The 26,380-nt window shown below is 43.8% G+C and overlaps 1 protein-coding gene across 3 annotated transcripts in view; it reads right to left on the reverse strand.

The window, feature by feature from the left end:
- Window positions 1–4,227: 4,227 nt before the first annotated feature.
- LOC141121744 (uncharacterized) overlaps window positions 4,228–26,380 on the reverse strand; it is a 52,848-nt gene continuing 30,695 nt past the window's right edge. The window contains exons 2-10 of one of the 3 annotated variants that reach the window (XM_073611453.1): window positions 17,787–17,903; window positions 11,829–11,929; window positions 10,555–10,689; window positions 10,345–10,468; window positions 10,131–10,228; window positions 9,813–10,040; window positions 9,530–9,736; window positions 8,252–8,387; window positions 4,228–5,951 (exon numbers count right to left, since the gene is read on the reverse strand). In XM_073611453.1, the coding sequence (XP_073467554.1) occupies window positions 4,828–5,951; window positions 8,252–8,387; window positions 9,530–9,736; window positions 9,813–10,040; window positions 10,131–10,228; window positions 10,345–10,468; window positions 10,555–10,689; window positions 11,829–11,924 (2,148 nt within the window). In that variant the 5' untranslated portion in view covers window positions 11,925–11,929; window positions 17,787–17,903 and the 3' untranslated portion in view covers window positions 4,228–4,827. The remainder of the gene's footprint in view (window positions 5,952–8,251; window positions 8,388–9,529; window positions 9,737–9,812; window positions 10,041–10,130; window positions 10,229–10,344; window positions 10,469–10,554; window positions 10,690–11,828; window positions 11,930–17,786; window positions 17,904–26,380) is intronic. The other 2 variants (XM_073611454.1, XM_073611452.1) reach the window with 2 other exon arrangements.

A 26,380-nucleotide genomic window follows, 5' to 3' on the forward strand; every position in this document is an offset into this window, starting at 1 on the left:
GATGATGACATCACATTGAATATTAAAGGTATTTTTTTTTACCAAGACAAGGGAAACATTTTTAATATTGGGGATTGGGAGGTTTGGGGGATGAATTTGGGTAATTTTAGACATACAGTTTAGGAAGGCTCAGCTTTGCTTCTAATCAGGGCTTTTTTTTCTCAAACAATAGGTGCTGGAACTTAACCACGGCCCCACAAAACCCCTCCCCCTACACACACCCTCCAAATCACATCAAATAGTGGGTGTGTTCAGTCAAATTTCATGAAAACAGTAGGAGGGTCTTAAAGGGGCATTAAATACCAGGATTGAATTACATACAGAGTGCAGAGCTGTCACTTGTCAACTCAGAAACCAGACTTCTGTGTTTACAAGTGATTGTGGTGAGCAGGCACCGAAGGGTCTGAGCCAGAGGTGGTGGAACTGAGTTCCACCACCTCTGAGTTCCACCAACTTCCCCCTGAAAAAAAGCCCTGCTTCTAATGAAAATCAGCTGGGCTGTCAGATGGAAAGTATGCATGGCCAAACTCCCGGGGGAGGGGTCCATGACCCGTCCCGATGGTCCACTGGAAGCTGATGGCAGGAACGACTCCTGTGCTTAGAAAACGGCCGCCTGGGGACACCATGGCTGGTGGAGTTGGTCGGGGCGCCCGGGACTGACGGCCGAGCAGCAAGATCCGTCGCCCAGGGATGACGTCAAGAACTGGGGGGTGTTGGGGGCAATAATACTATTATAATATAGTACTGACTTATTGACCAGGCCAGAATTTGGACAGATGGTGACTCTGTGCTATGTTAATGTTAATAAAAGACCGCCTCAAGGGTGGTCAACCTAATTATTAGTTTATGACCACAGATGTCCACGTTATGGGTCATTATCAGTCATTCTGAAGGACAAAAAGCAGATCAAAGGCCTAATAGAATTGGCCAATCGAATTGCCTGTCTTTATCACCCATGGGAAGAAAATGTGTATTAGAGGGAAGGTCCTCTTTGGCTAAAGTTTGACAGGAGAAACTGGGTTCTTCTGAAGGTGTCTGAATGTTGCATGAATCTGGTCATCAATATTATCTGTACCTCTGTTGGATTTTCGGAAGTCCTAATAAATGTCATTCTTTGGAAGAACCAATTGCTGTGGGAAATTTCTTAAAATTAAATAATAATCATCTACCCACTACTACATCACTACCACCAGTACTCTTGCAGTTCCCACTTCCAGGTACTTCATTTGGGTTGGTGACGCTCCACACAGCCATCCCTTGTCTCTGTATGCCCTGGTTTACAGTATTTAATAAACTCTCATGCTTTTATTGAGGAATGGCATTATAACTCTACTTTGACACAGCACTTTTTTCCCATTTTTTGTTTTTTCATCACTGGTTATGAGTATTGGGATTAGCAGTGACCTTTAGTTGATGCATTCTGCTATTTGGATAATGGCTCACGCGCCTGGACATTTGTGTGTTTTTAATGTAACCTCTGAGGAGCAGGCATGCGGGAAGGAAGGGGTTTCATACACCAAAGTAGGAGGTGGTGAAGGGTGAAACAACCTTCTTTGGAACCTGCACACTGAGAATGAGAAATACAGGCACCTGGGAATAGATCCTAGAGGTGGGTATATAGGTATAGAATGTTAAATGGAAGGGAATAGATCCTAGAGGTGTGTATATGGGATAGAAGAATAATTGGAAGGAAGTAAATCCTAGAGGTGTGTATAGGGGATAGAAGGGTAAATGGAAGGAAGTAGATCCTAGAGGTGTGTATAGTGGATAGAAGGGTAAATGGAAGAAGTAGATCCTAGAGGTGTGTATAGGGGATAGAAGGGTAAATGGAAGGAAGTAAATCCTAGAAGTGTGCATAGGGGATAGAAGGGTAAATGGAAGGGGATAGATCCCGGAGGTGTGTATAGGGGTAAATGGAAGGGAATAGATCCTAGAGGTATGTGGATCCGAGGGCTCTGGGACTAAAAAGATGTGGGAATAAAATCCCTGCCCACACTGTTCTGCTGGGACTGGCACTATGACCCCGTGCTCTGTCAGCTGTCTGACACTGTGTAAGAGACCCACTGCTTTCTGAGGGTCCCTGGGTAAGTGGGTTAGAAGGAAACTTGGGGGAGGTGAGGAGAGAAACTCCAATCTGTAACCTTCTCTTACAAATTTTGAAGGATGTGGGTACTCTGAGTAAGCCTTTCCCACTGAGAGTGAAAGTGGGAAAGTCTTCCCCCTATCCTTTATATCACTTGGTATCCTTGTCGGCAGACTTCTGGCTGGGGAAGATAAGACCTCCCTTCTGCTTGCCTTTGCCAACCCCCCAACACCTGGTAATGGTACCTTCCTTTTTGTCTCTAAACCGTTTTTTAGACTGGGGGCCTCGCAATTTTTTTCCCCTGTCCTTCTTAGGTTTAATGGGAAATTTCTTGCCTTTCTCTGTAGACCTAGAAAGGGCCTGATCCAACCCAGTGCCGAAGAGCAGGGAACCCTCAAATGAAAGACCACACAGCCGAGTCTTAGAAGTGCTGTCCCCATCCCAGGTCTTGACCCACAAGGCTCTCCTTGTGGAATTCAAAAGGGCACCAGTCTTAGCAGTTGTACGCACCATCTCCACTGCTGCATTTGCCAGGTAGGCTACTGCCCTACCAATCACCTCTAAAGAGTTCAAGAGGTGTTTGGACTTAGAGGTTCGTGACACATGATCCATTAGTTTGGTGACACACATGTCTGCGTTCCTCGCCACAAAAGCCCAAGCCAAGGCAGGACGCTGCATTGGCTTCCCAGGCCCTGCGCAAGAGGGTCTTAGCTAATCGATCCATCTGGTCCCTAATGTTGCCCGCATCCTCAAATGAGAGGTCAGATTGCTTGGACACCTGGGCCAGGGAAGCATCTAATCTAAGGTGTCTTAAAGAGTCTCACTTCCTCCTTAAAAGGGCACCTACGTTTCCATGTTTTAAACTTCAAAAGTTTTCTTTCAGGCTCCTTCCACTCCCTCAGGATAATATCCTTAAAGGCCTGGTGGATCGGGAGGACCTTGGATTGGGGCTTAACCAAGCCTCTATACATCCTATCTTGTGCGGATAACCTTTGCTGCGGGTTCCTGAATTTCTTCTGATGCATACACTACCCTAAGAAGGCCCTCCATATCATCGTCGGCAAAAATATGTCTGCCTGGTCAGGAGTCTTCCTCCTCCTCCTGACCGTTCTCAATGCCCTCATCAGAACCACTCTGATCAGGGGATTCAACCTCCTCCTCCTCAGAATCCTGAGAGGGGAGAGGTCTCAGGGGTTCCAAATGTCTATTTCTGCTACCCTCTGCTCAGTTAGAGGAGGGACCCTCCCGGGGGGAAGAACCCTCTCTACTAGTGTGGGGTTCAGGGTCCCTAGCTTTGAGGGTTGCTTGGAAGGCTTTAAAGGTTGACAGCATCTCCGACTGAACAGAGAGAAAGTCTTTCATTACCTGAGAGGTTTCCTTCCCCGCTAGCTTGTGAATACACTTGTAACAAAAAGGTTTAGAGTGATCCTGTGGTAATTTATCATTACAATATCCGCATCTCTTAGAGCGGGAAGGGGCTTTAGGATGGCTGCCGACCACCTGGGCAGTACCGTCTTCCCCTATAAGAGACACATATGCAAGTTAGAAAGCAATGCCCCCCTGGAGTAAGAGTCGCGGTCCCCCTCCCCCATCATTACCCCTGCCAGCTAGGTCGACTCACCCCTTGTGGTCTCCTCTAATGCTGAGGCCGCTGAGGGCCTCTCCTCTATTTCCATCTTTTCTATTCTGTTGTTTTATTTTCTATTCTATTTTGTACTGTTTTACTCTATTCCTTTCTATTCTATCCCTTTTTTCTCATCTATTTTTTTCTATTCTGTTCTATTTTACCCTATTGTATTCTGTTATTTTATTTCCTATTCTTTTCTATTCCTTTATTTTCTATTCTATTTTATTTGTATTCGGTTTGAAAACAATTCGAAAACTACTAGAATTTCGTACAAAATTCTGATTGGTTATTTTGAATTTGTTTAAAATTTGTTACCATTGTAATTTGGAAATTCGAATACATCCCAATTTGTCCAAATTTAAATTCAGTACCAAAGGACCGCACGTTTATTGGTGATATTCCTTTGTAAGTAAACGATTGCTTGGAAATTTTCAAATATACCTGGAGGTTACAAACGTAAAGAATGATTTTTGATTGTTGCAATTAAGTAATGTGACGTTGGACTCTGGAGGATATCGATATTCACTTCCCTTAGGGTATATATTGTTTATTTTATTTGAATATGAAGAGTTACATCTGAAAAAAAGTCATATAAACCACTTTCAGCCAGCAGGTGGCACTCTAAGTAAATACAACTGCCTGTGCTTGTTGATAGCACAACTCTTGTACTGAAATTGGCCACCCTGTTGTTTAGGACTCCCTTTACTCTTTATTCATAAGCAATATCTAGCAATTGATGATTCTACAGAAGAGCAGGGGAGATCAAACTACACTGCAGGGGGAACACATCCAGTAGTGACACACCCCCTTTTCCTCTTTCCTAGCAAGCTATGTCAGTTGTCTTGCAAAGTGTTTGTCTTATATTATGAAGAATGAAAGAGCACTCGTATTTTCTGAGGTGTATATTGTATGAAGGTGTGCTTCTTCCCAGTATGAGATCTCTGATGTACAGCAAAATATGATTCAGAAAAGAAGACATTTCCTGCACTCAAGGCAGGAAATGTGGCTTCTCCCCTGTGTAAAATCTCTGATCTTCAGAAAGTTAAGATGTCTATAAAAAAAAAAAAAAAAAAAAAAAAAAAACAAAAACAAACAATTCACACACTTCAGAACAGGATTACATTTTCGCAGCCAAGTGAGCCCTCTGATGTTTATAAAGATTGGCCTTCTGTGAAAAACATTTCCAGCACTGAGGGCATGAAAACGGTTTCTCCCCTCTGTGGGATCTCTGATGTCTACCAACATCCGATTTCTGTGCAAAACATTTCCCGCACTCGGGGCAAGAAAATGGCTTCTCACCCAAGTGAGTCCTCTGGTGTTTGTTAAGGCTGGACTTCTCTGAAAAACATTTCCCGCACTCAGAGCAGGAATACGGCTTCTCCCCTCTGTGAGACCTCTGATGTCTATCAAGGTCTGATTTCTGTGCAAAAGATTTCCAGCACTCGGGGCAGGAATATGGCCTCTCCCCGGTGTGAATCCTCTGATGTCTACGAAGAGGTGACTTCTCCGAAAAACATTTCCCACACTCAAGGCAGGAATGCGGCTTCTCACCCGTGTGAGACTTCTGATGTGTGTTAAGATGTTTCTTCTGTAAAAAACATTTCCCGCACTCAGGGCAGGCATATGGCCTATCCCCTGTGTGAGATCTCCGATGCATGTTAAGAATGGACTTCCGTGAAAACCCTTTCCCGCACTCGGTGCAGGAAAAAGGCCTCTCCCCTGTGTGAGATCTCAGGTGTACCAGAAGGTAGGCCTTCCCTGAAAAACATTTCCCGCACTCAGCGCAGGAAAACGGCTTGTCGCCGATTTGAAACCTCTCTGTGTGAAAATGGGACGTCTCTGAAAAATCTTTCCCGCACTCAGGGCAGGAATATAACCTCTCCTTTGTCAGAGAATTGTAGTGAATGGCGAGTTCTGATTTCTGTGAACAATGCCCACACTCAGAACAGGTATATAGCTCTTCTGAGCTTTTATGCGCATTAGGACTTAAATCAGAATTCGAATTTTCCCCATAATCAGGATAAGAATTCTTCTCCCCCTTGATTCTAACACCATCCCCCATAATATATAGCCGCTCAGAGGCAGAGGGGTTCAATGGTCTATCCACTCTGTGAAAGCCATCGTTGATAGTTGAGTTCATTGGGTAGGAGAAAAGACAATCTGGTGTGATGTCCTCATCTTCCATTTTACAAACTGGAGATAAAGTGAGACGATCCTTGGAGAGTATCTCGCTGGCGTGTTCTGAAAATATACAAAAACAAGATCGATCAACATGACAGGGTTAGTTTACTCAAAGAAGTATTACCAGAGGATGAGGAAGCTTGTAAAAAACCTCCAAGAGACACAATGCACTATTTTTCACTGTTCAAATATGTGCTCCTCAATTATTTCCCATTTAAGACCTGAGACTAAGCCCAGACTCATCCACCTGCTTCAGGGAAGAAGGAGCAGAGTAGAAACTGTCAGCTTGTTTTGTTGTAAATGAAGGCAGCTGGACAAGATCGCTGTCATTCACAAAAACCACAAGCTGACAAAACACATGCCAGCTACTACACTAGTCTCTCTCCCAGATAAAGCTGGTGGGCAGGTCTGGGCTGTTTTACAAAAGGAGAATAGTGTATGGCTTGTGTTTTTGTGAAGACAGCAATCTTCTCATTATCTATCATTCAAAAGAACTGCTATACTAGTTTCTCTGGAATAGCTGACAGCTATTTAAGGCCAGAGACTGAACCAGGACACATTGACCAGCTTCAGGGAAAAGGGTGCAGAGTAACAGTAACTGTCAGCTTGTATTGTTGTAAATGATGGCAGCTGGACAAGATCGCTGTCATTCACAAAAACACAAGCTGACAAAACACATGCCTACTACTACTACACTAGCCTCTCTCCTGTATATAGCTGGTGGGCAGGTCTGGGCTCAGTTTTCCAAGAGAGACTAGTGTAATAGCAGGTAGGGTTGCACCGAGTACAAGTACCAATACTTTACTTCAAGTACTCGCTGATACCGATATTTTTTTTTAATATGTCATATGACAGTGACACTAATATGCGGCATTGATAGATGGCACTGATGAGGTGGCACTAATATGCACCACTGATGGCCACTGATGAGGCGTAGCCTGTATCAGTTTTTATTTATTTACTTTTACAATTTTATTTTTACAATGTATTTTTTTTATTTGTTTTTACAATGCTTTCTTTTTTTTTCTGGGGGGGGGGGGGGGCTTTGGTGAGATATCAGGGGTCAAACAGACCCCTGACATTTCCCTTTTGAAACAGGGAAAGGGACTGAGGACACACATTCTCCCGTCCCTTTCTAGCAGCCTCAGCCACAGAGGCTCCTGTTCATTCATAAACTGAAGCAGAGGAAACACAGTTTTTGATGCTCAGTTATGAATGGAGAGCCAGTGGTCACTGGCTCTGTGCATTCAGAAAAGGAAGGAGGCGGTAAATGACAGATTTACCGCCTCCTTCCTCTGCTCTCCATCTTGATAGATCCAGGATGAGGGGGGATCGGAGGAGGACCCGGAAAGCCAGAGGAGGACACAGGGGACAGTCAGTGCAGTGGTGGGGGAGTTACAAGCACCGATCTCCCTGTATAGCTTTCAATAAAGCAGCTGACAGCTACGGGAGGGAGAGGAGGAGAAGCAGCTGTCAGAAAAACTATACAGGGAGCTCAGTGCTTGTAACTGCCCCCACCGCCGCACCGATCAGCTGACCGGCCCGCCCGCTACGCTAAGGACGCCAGGTGCACTGGCCTCCTGCCGGGAGGTATCGGATCAAGCATCAGAGCATTTGCAAGTACTCGTGCAAATGCTCATTATCAGTATTGGTGCAACCCTAATAGCAAGCTTGTGTTTTCGTGAAGACAGCAATCGTCTCACTATCCATCATTCAAAACAACATAAGTCGACAGCTGTTATACTAGTTTCTCTCACTGGAATAGCTGGCGGCTATTTAAGACCAGAAACTGAGCCAAGACACATTGACCTGATTCATTGAAGAGGGAGCAGAGTAGTAACTGTCAGCTTGTATTGTAACTGACGACAGCTGGACAAGATCGCTGTCATTCACAAAAACACACGCCAGCTACTACATTAGTCCCTCTCCTTGATATAGATGGTGGGCAGGTCTGGGCTCAGTTTTTCAAGAGAGACTAGTGTAGTAGATAGCCTGTGTTATTGTGGGCTTGTGTTTTTGTGAAGACAGCAATTGTCTCCATATGCCAACATTCAAAACATCATAAGTGCACAGCTTCTAGACTAGTTTTTCTCCCTTGAATAGCTGGGCGGCTGGGTCTGGGCTCAGCCCTTTTACAGTTCGTCTACTGTTAAAGCTGTGCAGTACAAATGTAGTAGCGGAGTAGAGTTGAGGAGGCACAGGGCTGCAGAACAGATAGGGAAGTGGCTGCAGTGCCGGCTGTAGCTCCCCCCCATAGGAAAGCCCACAAAGTGGACCTCACCCTAGGGTGGAGCTACAACCAGCAAAACCTTTTACTGGCCTATTAAAAAGCAGAGATAACAGAATATAATATGGCTCACCTGTGCTGATATCTGTAGGAGTGTCCTCCTCTTTGAATATCCTTGTCATCCAAGCCTCCTCCACATGTTGCTGATCATCCCTCACATGCGTCTCTTCTACTTCACCCTCAACTTTCATGTTAAGCAGATCTTCCCCCTAACCCAACAGAATGGCAGAAAATAACATCCGGAATTGCCTTATAGCATATATCCCAAAAGAGTCCCACAATGTAAATTCAATAGTGACACCTCATTGACTTGCTGACACAAACACGACAACCCACACAACAGCGATCCTCTCCTTGTGACCCATATAAACATAAAAACGCCACTCTAAGCCCCAGTGTATCAACATGGTGACTCCAGACACTTTTGGGTGCTAGGTTATAACAGGGTGTCCAGGGTGATCAGGCAACCTTTCAAAAGGTGGAGCAGAAGCACACAACAGGACAAATAGGTTTTAGCTTCTCTCCTCCCAAGCCATGCCCCTCTCATGGAGTTAATGGTAGCGTTCTATGATTAAGTCTGCTGTAAGAGGGTGAAACGCATTAGAGGGGCGAGGCTTTGGAGGAGACATGTTGAAGCCTAATTATCATACACTTGATCAGGCAGTTTCCCGGTGTGTGCTTCCTTTTCTCCTTCTGACAAGTGATCTTCTCCTGTTGTTGCTTCATAGCAAACGAGTTACACCCATCATTGGTTGCTAGGATGCTGGAGAGTGCATGCAACATAACAGCCAATAAGGATAGGTGACTGTCTATGTCTTATCAACCAAAGACCAAAGACTCTGTGCGATCCACACATTGTCATTGGTTGCTACGATGCGGGTGGCTGGTTTGCAGGGCATCATTGTGCTAGAATACCGGTGGCTGCCAGAATCCTTCCAACCATGGCCCTGAGGGGGAAGTGAACATTTAGTGGCAATAGAAACAGCATAAAGCACTCACATAAGTGTAGACAGGTAGGCCGCACACACCATAAAGTGCAAAAACTTTTTGTACCAATAAAATTGAATTTTTTCAACTACCGATACTGCATTTCATTGGCTGCTTTAAAGCCCCGTTAGGGGGTTCTCGTATATATTTAGTGGCAATAGTTAGAATGCCATCAAATTCATTACTTTGGGCTTCAGCAGTTGGAGGTTTGGCTGGCAGGCGAACTGGCCAAATTTGAAAGTTGGGTTTGTGTCAAACTTGTGGTCAACCTAACCCAAAGCTCATACCTAGTAGAGTCAACACATAGTCTCCACATGTCAGAGTGTTCAATCATTTTATGTTTCAGACCCTCAACTCCACCCACCTTATGATGGTGAGGGATGGTGTGATCGTCTTCTGTGGAGTCCTGGGAATACAGAGGACGGGGACATCTCTTTGGTGGGTTCCTGGTATTAGGTGGCTTCATCATATCCTTGTGTCCTTCTGAAAACTCCTCCAACGCACCATACTTTCCATCATGCTCTTTATACTCTTCTTTAATACCAACATGAGTATCCCCAATGTTTCCTTTCTGGATAAATAATAAAACAATAATTATAAAAATGCCTGTGTATAAAGCAAAACTACCAATAATTGTTATCATCTACCTGATGATGGTGGGGGATGGTGTGATCTTCCTGTGTGGAATCCCGGGAATACAGAGGACGGGGACATCTCTCTGGTGGGTTCCTCATATTAGGTGACTCCACCATGTTGTCCACGTACAGATCTTTGTGTTCTTCTGGAAACTTTGACACTACTACCACATCATCTTCATCGTCCTCCTCTTTTATCTCTTCTTCAACATCAACTTTAGAATCTCTCAGGTTTCCACTCTAAATATAGAAAATAAAATGACATAATTTGTAACAATGCAGATAATGTACAGATCCTAATGATACTATCAGTGATTGTTCTTCATCTACCTGATGATGGTGAGGGATGGTGTGATCTTCCTGTGTGGAATCCCAGGAATACAGAGGACGGGGACATCTCTCTGGTGGGTTCCCATTACTGGATCCATCTGTAGGAAACACACACACTGACTGAATACATTGTTTCTATGTGTTTATCAGATGATGGGGGATCTAGGTGGACCCTCCGTACTGCTCTCTCCTTTACAATAAAGTCTCCTCTTACCCGGTGATGTGAGGGGTGGCTGATTGTCCATCATGACGTCCTTGTAGAGATCCTTGTGTCCTTCTAAATACTCCCACTCCTCCATGGAGAAATAGACAGTGACATCCTGACACCTTATAGGAACCTGACACACACAATGATACCGTCACCATCCAGACACATCCCTTGTCTGTTACTGGATAATGTCCCAGAATTCCCAGCACTGCTCACCTCTCCTGTCAGCAGCTCCATCATCTTCTTGGTGACTTCTAGAATCTTCTTATTGCTTTTTATCTCAGGTGTCAGGGAGTGAGGTGGAGGCACTGTGATGGTCAAATGATCTCCAGACTTCACAGGAGGAAAACTCTGTATTCAACAAAAACAGTAATATATGTCACATTCCCAGAATCCTCCTCACCTCTCCGGTTAGGTGTGTGTTTTACTAACTGCTTGCAGACCGCCCCATGTACATTTACTGCGGCAGGGCGGCTGCTCTGTGCCAGATCACGTACCTAGTACGTGACCCATCACTTCTGGGTCTGGGGCGTGCACCGCCGGCGACCCGCTGACCCGCTCCCACTGTGATTGGACACAGTGGGAGCCAATCAGCGAGTCTGGCAGACTCGATGTCCGCCAGGACCCAACGATGGTCTGGGAAAAAAGCAGACTGGCAGTCTTACCTATGTAAACAAGGCAGACCACCGTTCTGTCAGAGGGGAAGGTACTGATCCTGTGTTTCTGCTAAGCAGGAACACGGATCTTTGTCTTCCCCTAGTCAAAGCACCTCCGCCACAGTTAGAGAGCACAACTTAGGAATACATTTAACCCTTTAATTGCCCCTGATGTTAACCCCTTCCCTGCCAGTGTCATTAGTACAATGACAGTGCATATTTTTAGCGCTGATCACTGCATTAGTGTCACGGGTCCCCAAAAAGTATTAATTAGTTTCAGATTTGTCCGCCGCAATATCGTAGTCCCACTATAAAGTAGCTAATTGACGATTACTAGTAAAAAAATAAATAAATAAAACTATTCCATAGTTTGTAGATGGTATTTTTGTGCAAACCAAATAATATACGCTTATTGGGATTTTTTTCTAGCAAAAATATGTATCAGAATACATATTAGCCTAAATTTATGAAGAAATTAGATTTTTTTTACTGGGTATGTTTTATAGCAGAAAATAAAAAATTATGTTTTTTTTTTTCAAAATGGTCAGTCTCTTTTTATTTATAGTGCACAAACGCAGTGCCGTATCGGAAAAAATGGCCTGGTCATGAAGGGGGTAAACAAGCTTGGAGCTGAAGTGGTTACTGGAGATAAGAGCGATGTCATGTGACCTCCCAGAATCCTCCTCACCTCTCCGGTCAGATCTGTGTTTTATTAATAGAGATAAGAGTGATGTCATGTGACCTCCCAGAATCCTCCTCACCTCTCCGGTCAGGTCTGTGTTTTATTATTAGAGATAAGAGTGATGTCATGTGACCTCCCAGAATCCTCCTCACCTCTCCAATCAGCAGGTAGATGATCTCCAGGGTGAGGTTTAGTATCCTCTCAGTCATGTGACTCCGGTCCTCCTCCATCCCCACTGGCGTGGTCATGTGATCTATGTAGACGGATAGCGGAGAATTATCTGGACTGTATTGGTTGTACAATATTAGAAAGGGGGGTTGAAGGGGTTAATAGGCAGGGAATAGGCACTGGTAGATTGGGTCATGACGGCTGCATTTACAGCACATGGTGAGTATTTAAAGGCAATTTTGGAGATTAGTTGTGTGCGTTTTAAAGCATTTTTTAGGCATATTCAGGTGCATTCAGGGTTGAACATTTCAGTTTTAGTCAATGGAAAGCAAAATTCGAGAAGGATAAAAAAGTTTTTTTTTTTTAGCTCATTTCAGGCATTCCCATTGAAGTCTCTGGGGTCAAAAAGGAAGCTGTCCTAATGAACATGAACCAAAGTGAAAAACATTTTTTAAAAACCCTCTTTGGTGGGGAGTGATTTCAGTAATGCTTAAAGTGGAAGTCCATGCAAAAACTAAAATCCCTGCATCTAGAGCCACCAACATTCTAACACTAACCTATCTAGCGCTGTAAAGAATAAATCAGTATATATACCTTTTCTGCAGGCGAACCGACCCGATCTCCAACGGCGGAAGCTCTGCTGAGTAAACGTCCGACAACTGCTGTGAAATGAATGGGAAGTGACGTCACCCACAGATTTACTATGGGGCTTCCGTTGACGGTCGTGTCCTCTGCACCCGCCCACACAGCGAAACCGTGGCTGAGCGCTCAGCGTGGGATCAGAGCTTCCGTCGCAGGAGATCGGGTCGGATCGCATGTAGAAAAGGTATGTATACAGATTTTTTCATTGGTTAGTGTTAGAATGTTGGCGGCTATAGATGCAGGGATTTTAGTTTTTGCATGGACTTCCACTTTAAAGATAAACATAAGAAAAATACAAAATTGCTTTAACCCTTTCCCCGCCAAAGCCGCTTTTGCATTTTTTTGCACACATGCTTAAAAAAATTAATTTTAGACCTGAAAACCCTCAAACATGATATATTTTCTGAAAAGCAGATACCCTTAGGAGTAAAATAGTGGTAGTTAAAAATTTTCAATATTACTGGAAAATTTCAATAAAAAAAAAATAAAAGTTAACCACTTAAGGGGCGAGCCTGTTTTTGAGATTTGTTTACAAGTTAAAAATATTTTTTTTATGCTAGAAATGAGATTTGTTGTTTACAAGTTAAAAACTTTTTTGCTAGAAAATGACTTAGAACCCCCAAACATTATACATTTTTTTTCTAACACCCTAGAGAATAAAATGGCGGTCGTTGCAATACTTTCTGTCACACCGTATTTGCACAGCGGTCTTACAAGCGCACTTTTAAAAAAAAAAAAAAAAACACTTTTTTGAATTAAAAAAAATAAGACAACAGTAAAGTTAGCCCAATTTTTTTTATATTGTGAAAGATAATGTTACACTGAGTAAATTGATACCCAACATGTTGCGCTTCAAAATTGCGCCCGCTCGTGCAATGGCGACAAACTTTTACCCTTAAAAACCTTCATAGGCGACGTTTAAAAAATTCTACAGGTTGCTTGTTTTGAGTTACAGAGGAGGTCTAGGGCTACAATTATTGCTCTCGCTCTACCGATCGCGGCGATACCTCACATGTGTGGTTTGAACACCGTTTTCATATGCGGGCGCCACTCACGTATGCGTTCGCTTCTGCACGTGAGCGCGTCAGGACGGGGCGCGTTTACAAATTTTTTCACTTTTATTCCTATTACAAGGAATGTAAGCATCTCTTGTAATAGAAAAAAAGCATGACAGGACCTCTTAAATGTGAGATATGGGGTCAAAAAGACATCAGATCTCATATTTACACTAAAATGCAATAAAAAAAAAAATTGTCATTTAAAAACAAAACAAAATGGCCCTCTAAGAGCTATGGGCGGAAGTGATGTTTTGACGTCGCTTCCGCCCTGCAATGGTATGGAGACAGGTGGGGGCCATCTTTCCCTCACTTGTCTCCATACCCGGCAAGGAGAAGGATCCGATCGTCTCCGCCGTCGGCTCAGGTAAGTAGCAGAGGGCACCGGAGCGCGGCGGGAGGGGGGGGGGGCCCTCTCCCAGCACCGATAAAAGAGATCTCACGGCGAATCCGCCGCAGAGACCACTATTATCGGAAACCGGACCGCCGGTCAAAGAAGAGGATACCGGGGTTATGGCAGCTAGCTGCTACCATAGCAACGATATTCCTCTTCAAATTTAGGACGTACATCGGCGTGCGGTGGTCCGTAAGTGGTTAATTAACTAAACTTGATTTTAGGGCAAACAAGTGCAAAAAATTACCCAATTTTTTTGGTGAAATATAAAAAATGAGTAAATAGACATACAACATGTCAAAATTTTAATTTGTGTGTGCCCGTGAAACGGCGACAAATTTCTGTACCCTATATTTTCTATAGGCGACGCTTTAAAAAAAAAAAACCTATAGGTCCATCAGTTTAGTGTTACAGAGGAGGTTCGGTGCTAGAAATATCGCAATTGATGTTTTCAGGTGTAGGCGCCCTGCAGCGTGGGTTTACATTCGTACATGCGTGTATTTGGGGATGGGGGGGTGGCCTCAAAAAATGTTTGGGGTGGGAAATTTGTGCTTGGATGTAACTTTAAGGCCCGGTTCACACTGGTGCGACATGCGCTCCGACGTTGAGCGCACATGTCACATGAAAGGTCGTGGCCCATTAAGTGCGATTGAACTGTTCTAATAAGAGCGACTTGAGTCACTCCGACTTAGAAAAAGGTTCCTGCACTACTTTTGGTCCGACTTCGGCATGACTTGCATTGACTTCTATTAAAGAAGTCGTATGCAAGTCGTGCCAAAGTCACGCTGGAATGCCGGCTTTGAAGTCGCGGCAGTGTGAACCGGGCCTTTTTGATTTATTATTTTAAAATTTTTTTTTTTTCCTTTAGCTTTTTTATTTAATTTTTTTTCCATCACATATGGGCAAAAAGTCCCCTATGTGATGATTTTTTTGGTGACAGATTCTCTTTAACCGGTTCCCGACGTGCAGATACACTGCGGCACAATGGCTCTCCTGGGCGAAATCCTGTATGGGTACGTCCTACCAATTTTTCAGCCAGCAGAGGGAGCATGGCGTGCCCGCTGCACAGCGGGGGGACTGGATGCGCGTGGGGGATCGCCGCCAGCCACGAGCGATGGCGTGCACGAGCGCCAGCACGGGAATTTGTGTGTGTATACACACAAATCCCTGTGTTGTCAGAGGAGAGGAGCCATATCGTTTGTTCCTACTAAGTAGGAAAAACTATATGTCTCCTCTCCTAGTCAGTCCTACCCCCATACAGTTAGAACACACTGAAGGAACACACAATTAACTCCTTGATCGCCCTCTAAGGTTAACCCCTTCCCTGCCAGTGACATTTACACAGTAAGCAATGCATTTTTATAGCACTGATTGCTGTATAAATGCCAATGGTCCCAAAAAAGTGTCAAATGTCTCGGATCTGTCCGTCGCAATGTCGCAGTACTGCTAAAAAAAAAAAAAAAAAAAAAAAAAAATCGCAGATCACCACCATTACTAGTAAAAAAAAATAAAAATAATAAAACTGCCATAAATCTTTCCCATAGTTTGTAGACGCTATAACTTTCACGCAAATCAATCAATATACATTTATTGCGATTTTTTTTACCAGAAATATGAAGAAGAATATATTTTGGCCTAAACTGATGAAGAATTTTTTTTTTAAATTGGGGATATTTATTATAGCAAAAAGTAAAAAATATTGTTTTTTTTCTCTCAAAATTGTCGCTCTTTTTTTGTTTATAGCGCAAAAAATAAAAACCGCAGAGGTGATCAAATGCCACCAAAAAAAAGCTCTATTTGTGGGAGGAAAAAAAGGATGCAAATTTAGTTTGGGTGCAGCGTCGTACCACCGCGCAATTGTCCGTTAAAGCGACGCAGTGCCAAATTGTAAAAAGTGCTCTGGTCAGGAAAGGGGGTAAAATCTTCCGGGGCTGGGGAGGGTGGGTTCCTGCACCTATTCTCCCCTGTAAATGACAGATTCCAAAATGGCTGCCGGTGATGCCTGGTAATAAAGGAGAAGGTTATCACTATACCAAGGTGTGCTGGTGAAGTTCCTATGATTGCAAGGTGGTGCCATTCACCAATTCAAATATAGCACCCTGCACGATTTCTTGCCTTCTCCTAGTAATTTAGCACTCCATTGGCTAAGATTCAGAATACTTTATTAAACACTTCCCGTCCGTAGGACGTCATTGTCATGGCTGGGCTCATCCCTTCTTTAGTTGAGCTGGCCGCTCTGCTGTCGGCTAATTGCCGGCTCCCATCTCTCTGTTGATGATATCCTGCTCATCAGTCCTGCCTACTTAAGCCGTCCAGCCCAGAGGAGCTCTGCCTTCGCCTTGGTCAACATTACAAGAAACCATCTCCTGCGTTCCTGTTTAAAGACTTGCTTTGCTGACATCCCTTCTGGCTCCAGATCTTGCTTCCACTACATTGGTCCCTGACTTCTGGCTTGGCTGACTACCTGTTCCGGTTACTAAACTCTGGCTATGTTTTGACTATGTTTGTTCTTTTACTTCTTGTACTTCTGTCTCGGTCTGATTTCATGGTTTCTGACAGTCATATGGCATCATGCTTTCCAGGGTAGAGGAAATATCTGAGGTCTAATTGACCCCAGATATCTCCAAAGAGGACCAGGTCATACCTTTACTTCTATTACAAGGGATTTTTAAATTTCTTGTATTAGGAATAAAAAAAGTGATAAAAAAAAAAAATAAATAAAAAAGGGACATCAGCGCAAGGATGAAAAAAATAAATAAAATAATAAAAAAATGAAAGTGCCCCCATCCCCCCCGTGCTCGCACGCAGAAGTGAACGCATACATAGGTTGCACTCGCATATGTAAATGGCGTTCGCACCACACGTGTGAGGTATCAATACGAGCATTAGAGTGAGAGCAATAATTCTAGTACAAGACCTCCTCTGTAACACTAAAGTTGTAACCTGTGAAAAAATTTGAAGCGTAGCTTATGGAGATTTTGAAGTATATTGAAGCCATTCCACGAGTGTGTGCAATTTTAAAGCATTACATGTTAGGCATCTATTTACTCTGCATAACATCATCTTTGGGGTAAAAAAATTGGGGTAAATACTGTGTTTTTTTTTTTTTTTTAATTCGTAAAAGTGTTTTGTTTCCCTAAAAAACTCTTTGAAAAATTCCTTGCACAAATATGTGACAGAACAAATTGCAACTATCGCCATTTTATTAGCTAGGGTCTCTGCTAAATAAAAATATGATATATAATGTTTGGGGGTTCTAAGTAATTTTCTAGCAAAAAAATTTAAGATTTTTACATGTAGGAGAGGAATGCCAGAATTGGCCCAGGATGGTAGTGGTTAATCTCAAAGAGAAAACTATTAAGATACAATCATAATCAAAAGAATAAAGCAAAAACAGAACAACAAAACATAAGTCACCACTAACATCAAATTATTATGTACAATAACATAAATTCAAATAAAACACTATACTAGAATAAACATAGCATTCAACAATGCATTGAATAAATAAGACGATTGAAAAAAATAAAATAAAAATCAAACTACAAAAATGCACATATTGCATTTCTTCTGCTAAATATTGGACTAAAGATTGCTACACATAAATTAATCTAATACTAATATAATAAAATACACTTAAAAATCTGGATCATACTGTAAGTCCAGGTTAACCCCCCCCCCCCCCTAAAAAACACTTAAGGTTTTAAAAGGCATACTTCCACTTGAGCCTTTCTTTTTCCGCGATTTGTAGCGTATTTCTCAGCACACTTCATGGCGGCCCAAAACTTCCTTCATTCTCTGGTCTTATACTGGCCAAACCCCTCCCCTTTACAGCCCCTTATAGCACTTACCTCCAAAAAAGGAGCCGGTGATGGATGCGTCCCCTGATTCTGGATGACAATGACCGTTGCGGCAATGCCACACCCTCTGAGACACGCCAAGGCTGGAAAATAACAAATTTATTTGGGCTACACACCCAACAAAGCGACAATAAGACCATGGCAACAACAATAAACAAAAACAGAGAAATAAACAAATCTGTACAACGCAACAAACAATGAGAGGAAATAGCAGCAACAGGATGGTTGGGATTATAGCGGTGCTCACAATCATAAGGAATACATTTTATATAAAAATTAAAACGTTTATTCATAAAAATAAAAACAATAATTGGGTTCAATAAAAAAAAAAAATCAGAGTATGATACATATCACATTTATGGTCACTGGTGTCCAACTATATAGGGTGATCAATACTTGATGTTATATCCCAACATGTTTCGCCAACATAGGCTTCTTCAGGGGGATTTTCTAAGGACCAGCACTTTTCTTAAAGCTCCAGAGAGGCATGAAGAAAAGTCACCAGGCAAATCCACAGAAATATGGAGGGGAGTCCTCTGTGTGATCGAAGAGGACACACACGGACCAGGAAAGCTGTGATGTAAACACAGATTAATGCAGGGGGCGCCAGCGAATAGCTGCGATCGCATATATGTAGTACTATCGTGCATTGACCACTGCTTTGCAACACACAGTCATGATGGTCGCCCTGCTTCCAGCAACAATGAGAGGACTAAGTAACCCCGTGCCTGAGCCCTAAATCTAGGGGGGTCCTAACTAAATGTGGTACTAGAAGCTATAGGGGTCTTCAAGCCTCTCCAAAACCCCTTCTACTGGTCAGTTTGGTATTAAATGTAGGGGCCCATGGTGCTGCGTTGGAGAGCTCAGATCAGTAAAGTTACAATAGCACTGTCCCTATAAGAGAAGATTAAGGAGGTTGAAGCCAGTAGCCTCTTATCATTATGCAGTCTATTAAGAAGCCTCCTCCTGTTCATTGACGACAGGAACCTGTGGCGTTGGCAGTGACTCTGGACCCTGCAGCGTCAATCTCCTACAAAACCAGTGAAGTCCTAATCCTCCAGCCCACAGGATCTTTTCGATACGCTGTGGTGCCTGTGCAAATGCGGCAGCACAGTCCCACTGTGCTCTAGCAAAAGCTCCGACTTTTCACGACTTTACACTCCCCACACATGGCCTGCCAAGAGCACAGGCTTCTCCTTCATTTTCTTCCTCTCTGCAGCACACTGTCCTCCTGGGACTTGTTGTCACAGTTCTCAACTTAATAGAAGCAGTCTCCTGGGGACTACATATCCCACAGTTCCAGGAAGCTCCTTACAGTTGACATGGGAATTTATAGATAGGCAACTCCTATCCTCATATTGATTAGTGGTTCCAAATTAATAATAACTACTGCAGTAGGGAACAGACACACAAGATGCATTCCGCATCTTTCCAAATAACTGTTCTGCTTTATTATGACGCATTTGAAGGTTTTTATACACATGATTACGTAGGTATCACATTAATATTACAATTGTACGTTTATGGCAACAAGGGGCGTAACATAGGCAGGCTAATTCTAATCAGGACTCGAAAGAATGCAAACATGTCATGAAAACATTATTAGTGCCGTGTGCACAGTGAGGGCAGAGTGCAATACATACAAAATACAATACAATTATATACAGAACTTACAAACTTCCTTTACACAGTCTTGCCCCGCAGCCAATCACAGTTACCTTTGTATACTGGGTGGGGCTCTCCGGCTGCAATTGCAGCCCTTTTACAGCACGGGTGTCCTCCAGCCGGCTCTCTTTTGTTTGTCCCTGTCACCCTCACATATAAATCAGAGGGATTTGTTTACAAATGTCAGACAGTTGGGCGGTTCCTTCACACTGTCACCCCACGTTCCCCTAGTGTCTCTTCCCTGCTGGAGGTAGAAGAGGACAGACCTTTTGTTTTCCCTCTCACTAAATGCAGTGGAAGTCCTCATCTCTGCACAAGGGTGATATGGGGGGGGGGGTGTCATGGACAGGGGTATAGGGATGAGGGAGCCTGGCCCATATGCAAGGAATCGCCATCTGTTGCACGTCCTCATATTTCAACCAGCACGTTGCCAGAACCCGAAGTTCCCCAGTCTGGGGACAGGTAACAAATGTACAAAACAGCACACACTCCGATATCCCAAGACCACCACCTAAAGTCAAGGGTGGGGGTCTTACCGACCACGTAACAGAGGCAGGCATCCTGATTGAGGCAGGATAAGGATGAGACAAATTTACCTGCGTTTGGTTCAGGGCAGGTTCACTCAACATTACAGAAGTTCAAGTGCTGAATCTGAACCTCATTGAAGTCAACCGGAGCCAAAACTTAAACATCAATTCTGTCCATTTTCTGTGATAACAGGCAAGGGGTTGCCAAATAAATGGCAGTTATGGCTCCAAAAGTCGCTCCAAAGTTGTACTGGAAATCGCTAATGTGAATGGAGCCTTAGAATAGCCTTCCGCCACCTGGAAGTTTGTCAGCTGACTGTTCTGTTTGGACACGCACACAAATCTGCAGACACCAGGTGTAGGCAGGCTCTACCTTCTGATGTGGCCCAAGGTTAATTGTACCCCCCCCCCCCCTCTTCATTACTTCTGGCGACGAAGCTCAGGATGGGTTTTCCGACACAAATGTGCCGCTTGACTGCTGTGAGCCAGCTCCATATAACCGTCGGCTTATGTGTGACTGTACAATGGAGGGACACCAATTTATATATAACCACCTCTGGACCAAGCCTATTTCGGACACTTGTTGCTTACAGTTATGGCTGATTTACAGCTATAGATAGGGGGTTGCCGAACAAATGGCAGTTCTGGACATTTTCCCGGCGCTGTGTTACTTTAACTGCCAATTGAGCGGTCGTGCCACGCTGTGTACCCAAATAGAAAAAAAAATCCCCACAAATAGAGCTTTCTTTTGGTGGCATTTGATCGCCTCTGCAGTTTTTATTTTTTGCGCTATAAACAAAATAAGATCGACAATTTTGAAAAAAAAAAAAAAAAAAAAAAAAAAACAATGTTTTTTACTTTCTGCTATAATACATATCCAAAAAAAAAATATATAAAAAAAAAAAAAAAAGCAAATTTATTCGTCAGTTTTGGCCAATATGTATTGTTCTACATATTTTTGGTTGAAAAAAAAACTGCAATGAGCGTATATTGATTGGTTTGCGCAAAGGTTATAGCGTCTACAAAATAGGGGATAGATTTATGGACTTGGTGGCGATCTGCGATTTTTAGCAGGACTGCGACATTGTGGCGGATAAATCTGATCCCAAGTGAGACTTTTTTTGGGGACATTATTACATCAATTACAGAGCTAAAAAATGCACTGATCAATGTATAAATGACACTGGCATGGAAGGGGTTAACACTAGGGGGGCAAGCAAGGGGTTAACTGTGTTCCCTGAGTGTGTTCTAACTGTGTGGGGGATGGGCTGCCTGGGACAACAAAGCGATCACTGTTCCCGATCACTAGGAACAGCAGATCTCAGGAGTTGTCCCCTGACAGAATGGGGATCTGCCTTATTTACATAGGTAGATCCCCATTCTGTCTCTCCTCACCGCGATCGCGAGTGGCCGGCGGACATCGCGTCCACGTGACCCGTGGGCGTGCTCCTGCGGCATGCAGTGGGCGCAGTTTAACATGCATGGACCAATGTACGGGTACGTCAGTTTGCGCAGGAGAGCCGACCTGCCACAGTATATATATATATATATACTGTGGCTCGTCGGCAAGTGGTTAAATCGGCGCCACTGGCAGCCAAGTTTACCGGAAATTACTTTGCGATGCAGCATCCGGGTTACTAAATCGGAGACCTGATTGAAGCGATTCCGACTTTGTTTGGGCCTCCGGCCAGCTAGCGGACATGCGGAGTGGCGGAAAGGCGACGTCCCCTCCCGCTTCTTATGATAACGGCCGAGCGGCTGCTGAGCCACATCGGTTGTTATCATCAGAAAGCCGGCCGCCAGCCGTGATGATCCCCGCAGCTGCATATCACCCGGTACAACCACTTCCTCAAAATGACGTACAGGTACGTTGTTTCGTTATAAGTGATTAACCACTTGCTGCCCGCCCACCGTCAAATGACGGCGGGGCGGCTCTTGTTCTGGGTGGACGTCATATGACAGCGCCCAGAACGCCTGCTCTCGCACGCCCCCGGGGGCGCGCTTTGCGGCATCAGTGGTGCGGTGTGTCAGTCTGATACACCGCTACACTGATCTCGGTAAAGAGTCTCTGACGGAGGCTCTTTACCACGTGATCAGCCGTGTCCAATCACGGCTGGTGACAATGTAAACAGGAAGAGCCGTTGATCGGCTTTTCCTCACTCGTGTCTGACAGACGCAAGTAGAGGAGAGCCGATCGGCTGCTCTACTGACAGGGGGGGTCTGTGCTGATTGTTTGTCAGCGCAGCCCCCCTCGGATGCCCGCCCAGGATCACCAGGATGCCGCTAGGACCACCAGGGATTGGCACCACCCTAGACCACCAGCGAAATGCCAATCAGTGCCCAGGCAGCTGCCAATCAGTGCCCATCCCCAATGCCTGCCAGTGCCATCAGTGATACCTATCAATGCCATCTATCAGTGCCGTCTATGAGTGCCACCCATAAGTACCCATCAGTGTCGCCTACCAGTGCCATCCATGAGTGTCCATTAGTGCCGCCTATCAATGCCACTCATCAGTGCCGCCTATCAGTGCCCATCGTCAGTGCCCATCAGTGCCACCTCATTGGTGCTGCCTTATCAGTGCCCGTCAGTGCCACCCTATCAGTGCCCATCAGTGAAGGAGAAAACTTACTTAATTACAAAATTTTTAACAGAAACAAAAGAAAATCTTTTTTTTTTTTCAAAATTTTCATTCTTTTTTTGTTTAGCAAAAATAAAAAAATCACAGAGGTGATCAAATACCACCAAAAGAAAGCTGTATTTGTGGGAACACAATGATAAAAATTCTGTTTGGGTACAGTGTTGCATGACCATGCAATTGTCATTTAAACAGCGACAGCTCTGAAAGCTGAAAATTGGCTTGGGCAGGAAGGGGGTGTAAGTGCTCGGTATTGAAAGAGTTAAATAATCACTTAGCCCGCAATGGGTATTATTATTATTATTATTATTATTAGAAGGAATTTTCATCTCCATGTGACTATATACAGCGGGTAAAATAAGTATTGAAGACGTCACCATTTTTCAAGGTAAAAATTCCTAAAAGTGCTATTGACATGAAATTTTCACTACATGTCAATAACAACCTATACAATCCATACATACAATGATACCTAAACAATAAGTTCAGAGATGAAGTTCTGTGTAATAAAATGGAATGGCACAGGGAAAAAGTATTGCACGCATGAAGAAATGGAGGTGCCAAAAGGCATGGAAAGCCAAGACACCAGCCGAGATCTATCAGTAATTAGAAAGCAATCCTGTCCCTTCTCAGTGCAAATGAATATCAGCTGGTTCAGTCTCAACGAATGGCCTATAAAAAGGTGTCTCATTACCAAGGTGTCACACAAGAAACATCTCATGATGGGTAAAAGCAAAGAGCGCTCTCAAGATCTTTTCAACCTTATCTGGAAGTGGAAAGAACATCATTTCACCATAAACCGGCCACGACCAGGTGCTCCTCACAAGGTTTCTGACAGAGGCGTGAAAAGAATTATCAGATGAGTTGTCCTAGAGCCAAGGACCACTTGTGGAGAGCTTCAGAAAGACCTGGATTTAGCAGGTACACAATAAGTAATGCACTCACCCGCCATGGCCTGTAGGCATGCTCACTATGCAAGAGTCCATTGATGAAGAAAAAGCATGGTGAAGCTCTTTTAAAGTTTGCTGCACAACATTTAGGCCCCATTCACACCTGAGCGTATCGGTTGCAGAAAGTTGCGCGATTTTACCGCAATTTTGTACAGGTAAAAAGCAAAAAAACACCCAAATCTGTCTAAAAAAAAAAGTACCAGAACTTGTTTGAAGTCAAAAGGTCACCAATGTAAAATGCAGAGAAACGCCCAAATCTGCCTAAAAAAAAAAAAAAAATAGTTCCAGAACTTGTTAGAGCTTCAGGCGTTTTGGAGCGGAGATGTGAACCATCTCCATAGAGAATAATTTTTTTTTTTTTTCCCCTCCAGCGTTTTGTAGCTTGAGGCTTCAAGCTACAAAACGCTCAGGTGTGAATGGGGCCTAAGACAAGCCTGTAAAATACTGGGAGAATATAGTCTGGTCAGATGAGACCAACATTGAACTCTTTGGATGCCATAATACACACCATGTTTGGAGGTCACATGGCACATCACCCCAAAGTCACCCCCCCATACCAACAGTGAGGTTTGGAGGTGGGAACATCATGGTGTGGGGCTGTTTTTCAGCATACGGTACCAGCAAACTTCATATCATTTTTAGGATGAATGGCAAAAATGTACCAAGACATTCTTGATAAAAAATCTGCCGCCATCTACCAGGATAATGAAGATGAAATGAGGGAGGACATTTCAGCAAGACAATGATCCCAAACACAAAGCCAAGGAAACTCTCAATTGGTTTCAAAGAATGGCCCAGCCAATCACCTGACTTGAATCTAATAGAAAATCTATGGAAAGAACTAAAGATCAGAGTTCATAAAACAGGCCCACAGAACCTTCAAGATTTGAAGAATGGGTCAAAAATCACACCTGAGCAATGCATGCGACTAGTTTCTCCATAAAAGACGCATCTTGAAGCTGTTTTTACCAACAAAGGATTTCGTATCAAGTATTCAATACGGTTCAGTTAGCGTGTTCAATACTTTTTCCCCCGTGTCATTCCATTCTATTACACAGAACTTCATTTCTGAACGTATTTGTTTTGGTGTCTTTGTATGTATGGGTTGTTACCGACATGCGGTGACCATTTCAGGTCAATAGCACCTTTACCAATATATTGACAAAGAAAAATGGTGACGTGTTCAATACTTATTTTACCCGCCATGTATTGGATTTTAAGTAGAAATATAATCCCTTTGATCTAAAAGAGAGACCAACATGGGGTCTCGAGGTGCAGAAACCTTCTGGGATCACAGTCAATACATCTACAAATTCATTTTGAGGATTAGGCTCCTTTCACACCTGTGAGACCCAAAGTCACAGGACACGTGACATCCCATGCATCTCTAAGAGAGCCATTCCAATTGACACTACTGAAGTCGTTGCGACTTCAAAAAAAAGGTTCCTGCACTAATTTGATCCGACTTTAACATGACTTCAATGCCAGAGAGTGTTTGAGCCTCGGTTCACACTAGATGCGGTGCAAATTCGTTGCGAATTCTGCACCGCATCAAAATCACAACCCGTTCATGCAAAACGATTGCGGAGTGTATGTTAAGTTAACAACACCCCCGAAATCGGTTTGCAAAATGCCGTGTGAGCACCAATGAGATCCAATTCTGGTGCGGACAAAAAAAAAAGGATCCTGCACGAGTTTGGTACGATTTGAGCCATACAAATCCATGGCTCAAATCGCACCCCATAGACACTGCATGTAATTCGTGATTCCTGTGCAAATTACGTGCTTTCTCTGGCACTGCATACAGTATGCAGTGCCAGAGAAAGCATGTAATTCGCACAGGAATCGCGATCCATACAATCCATCCACCGCGATCCATACAATCCATCCACCGCGATCCATACAATCCATCCACCGCGATCCATACAATCCATCCAATCCATCCACTGCGATCCATACAATCCATCCACTGCGATCCATACAATCCATCCACTGCGATCCATACAATCCATCCACTGCGATCCATACAATCCATCCACTGCGATCCATACAATCCATCCACCGCGATCCATACAATCCATCCACCGCGATCCATACAATCCATCCACCGCGATCCATACAATCCATCCACCGCGATCCATACAATCCATACAATCCATCCACCGCGATCCATACAATCCATCCACCGCGATCCATACAATCCATCCACCGCGATCCATACAATCCATACAAAGTCACTTCAATCCATACTAAGTTTAAGTGACTTTGATAAGTCCTTTAGCCCAGGTTCACACTTAGAGTAAGTGTGAACCTGGGCTAAAGGACTTATCAAAGTCACTTAAACTTACACCCCGTACACACGATCGGACTTACCGACAACAAAACCGTGGATTTTTGTTCGAAGGTTGTCGGCTCCAATTTGTCTTGCATACACACGGTCACACAAATGTTGGCCGACAATTACGAACATGGTGACGTACAAGACGTAGGACGAGCCGATATAAAGGAAGTTCAATGGTCATGTGATATCTCCATTATGAACGCTAGTTTTACAAGACCAATCGCTTCCGGCTCGTACTTGATTGGGAGCATGCGTGAAGTTTTGTGCAACGGACTTGTGTACACACGTTCAGAAAGTCCAACAACAAAGTTTTGTTGGTGGAAAATTTGAGAGCCTGCTAGCCAACATTTGTTGGCAGAAAGTCCAACAACAAATGTTCAATCGAGCGTACACACGGTCGGACTTTCAGCCAACAAGCTCACATCCAACATTTCCCGTCGGAAAGTCCGATCGTGTGTACGTGGCA

The sequence above is a fragment of the Aquarana catesbeiana genome, unplaced genomic scaffold (assembly GCF_042186555.1).
Source record: "Aquarana catesbeiana isolate 2022-GZ unplaced genomic scaffold, ASM4218655v1 unanchor229, whole genome shotgun sequence".
NCBI classification, from domain to species: domain Eukaryota; kingdom Metazoa; phylum Chordata; class Amphibia; order Anura; family Ranidae; genus Aquarana; species Aquarana catesbeiana.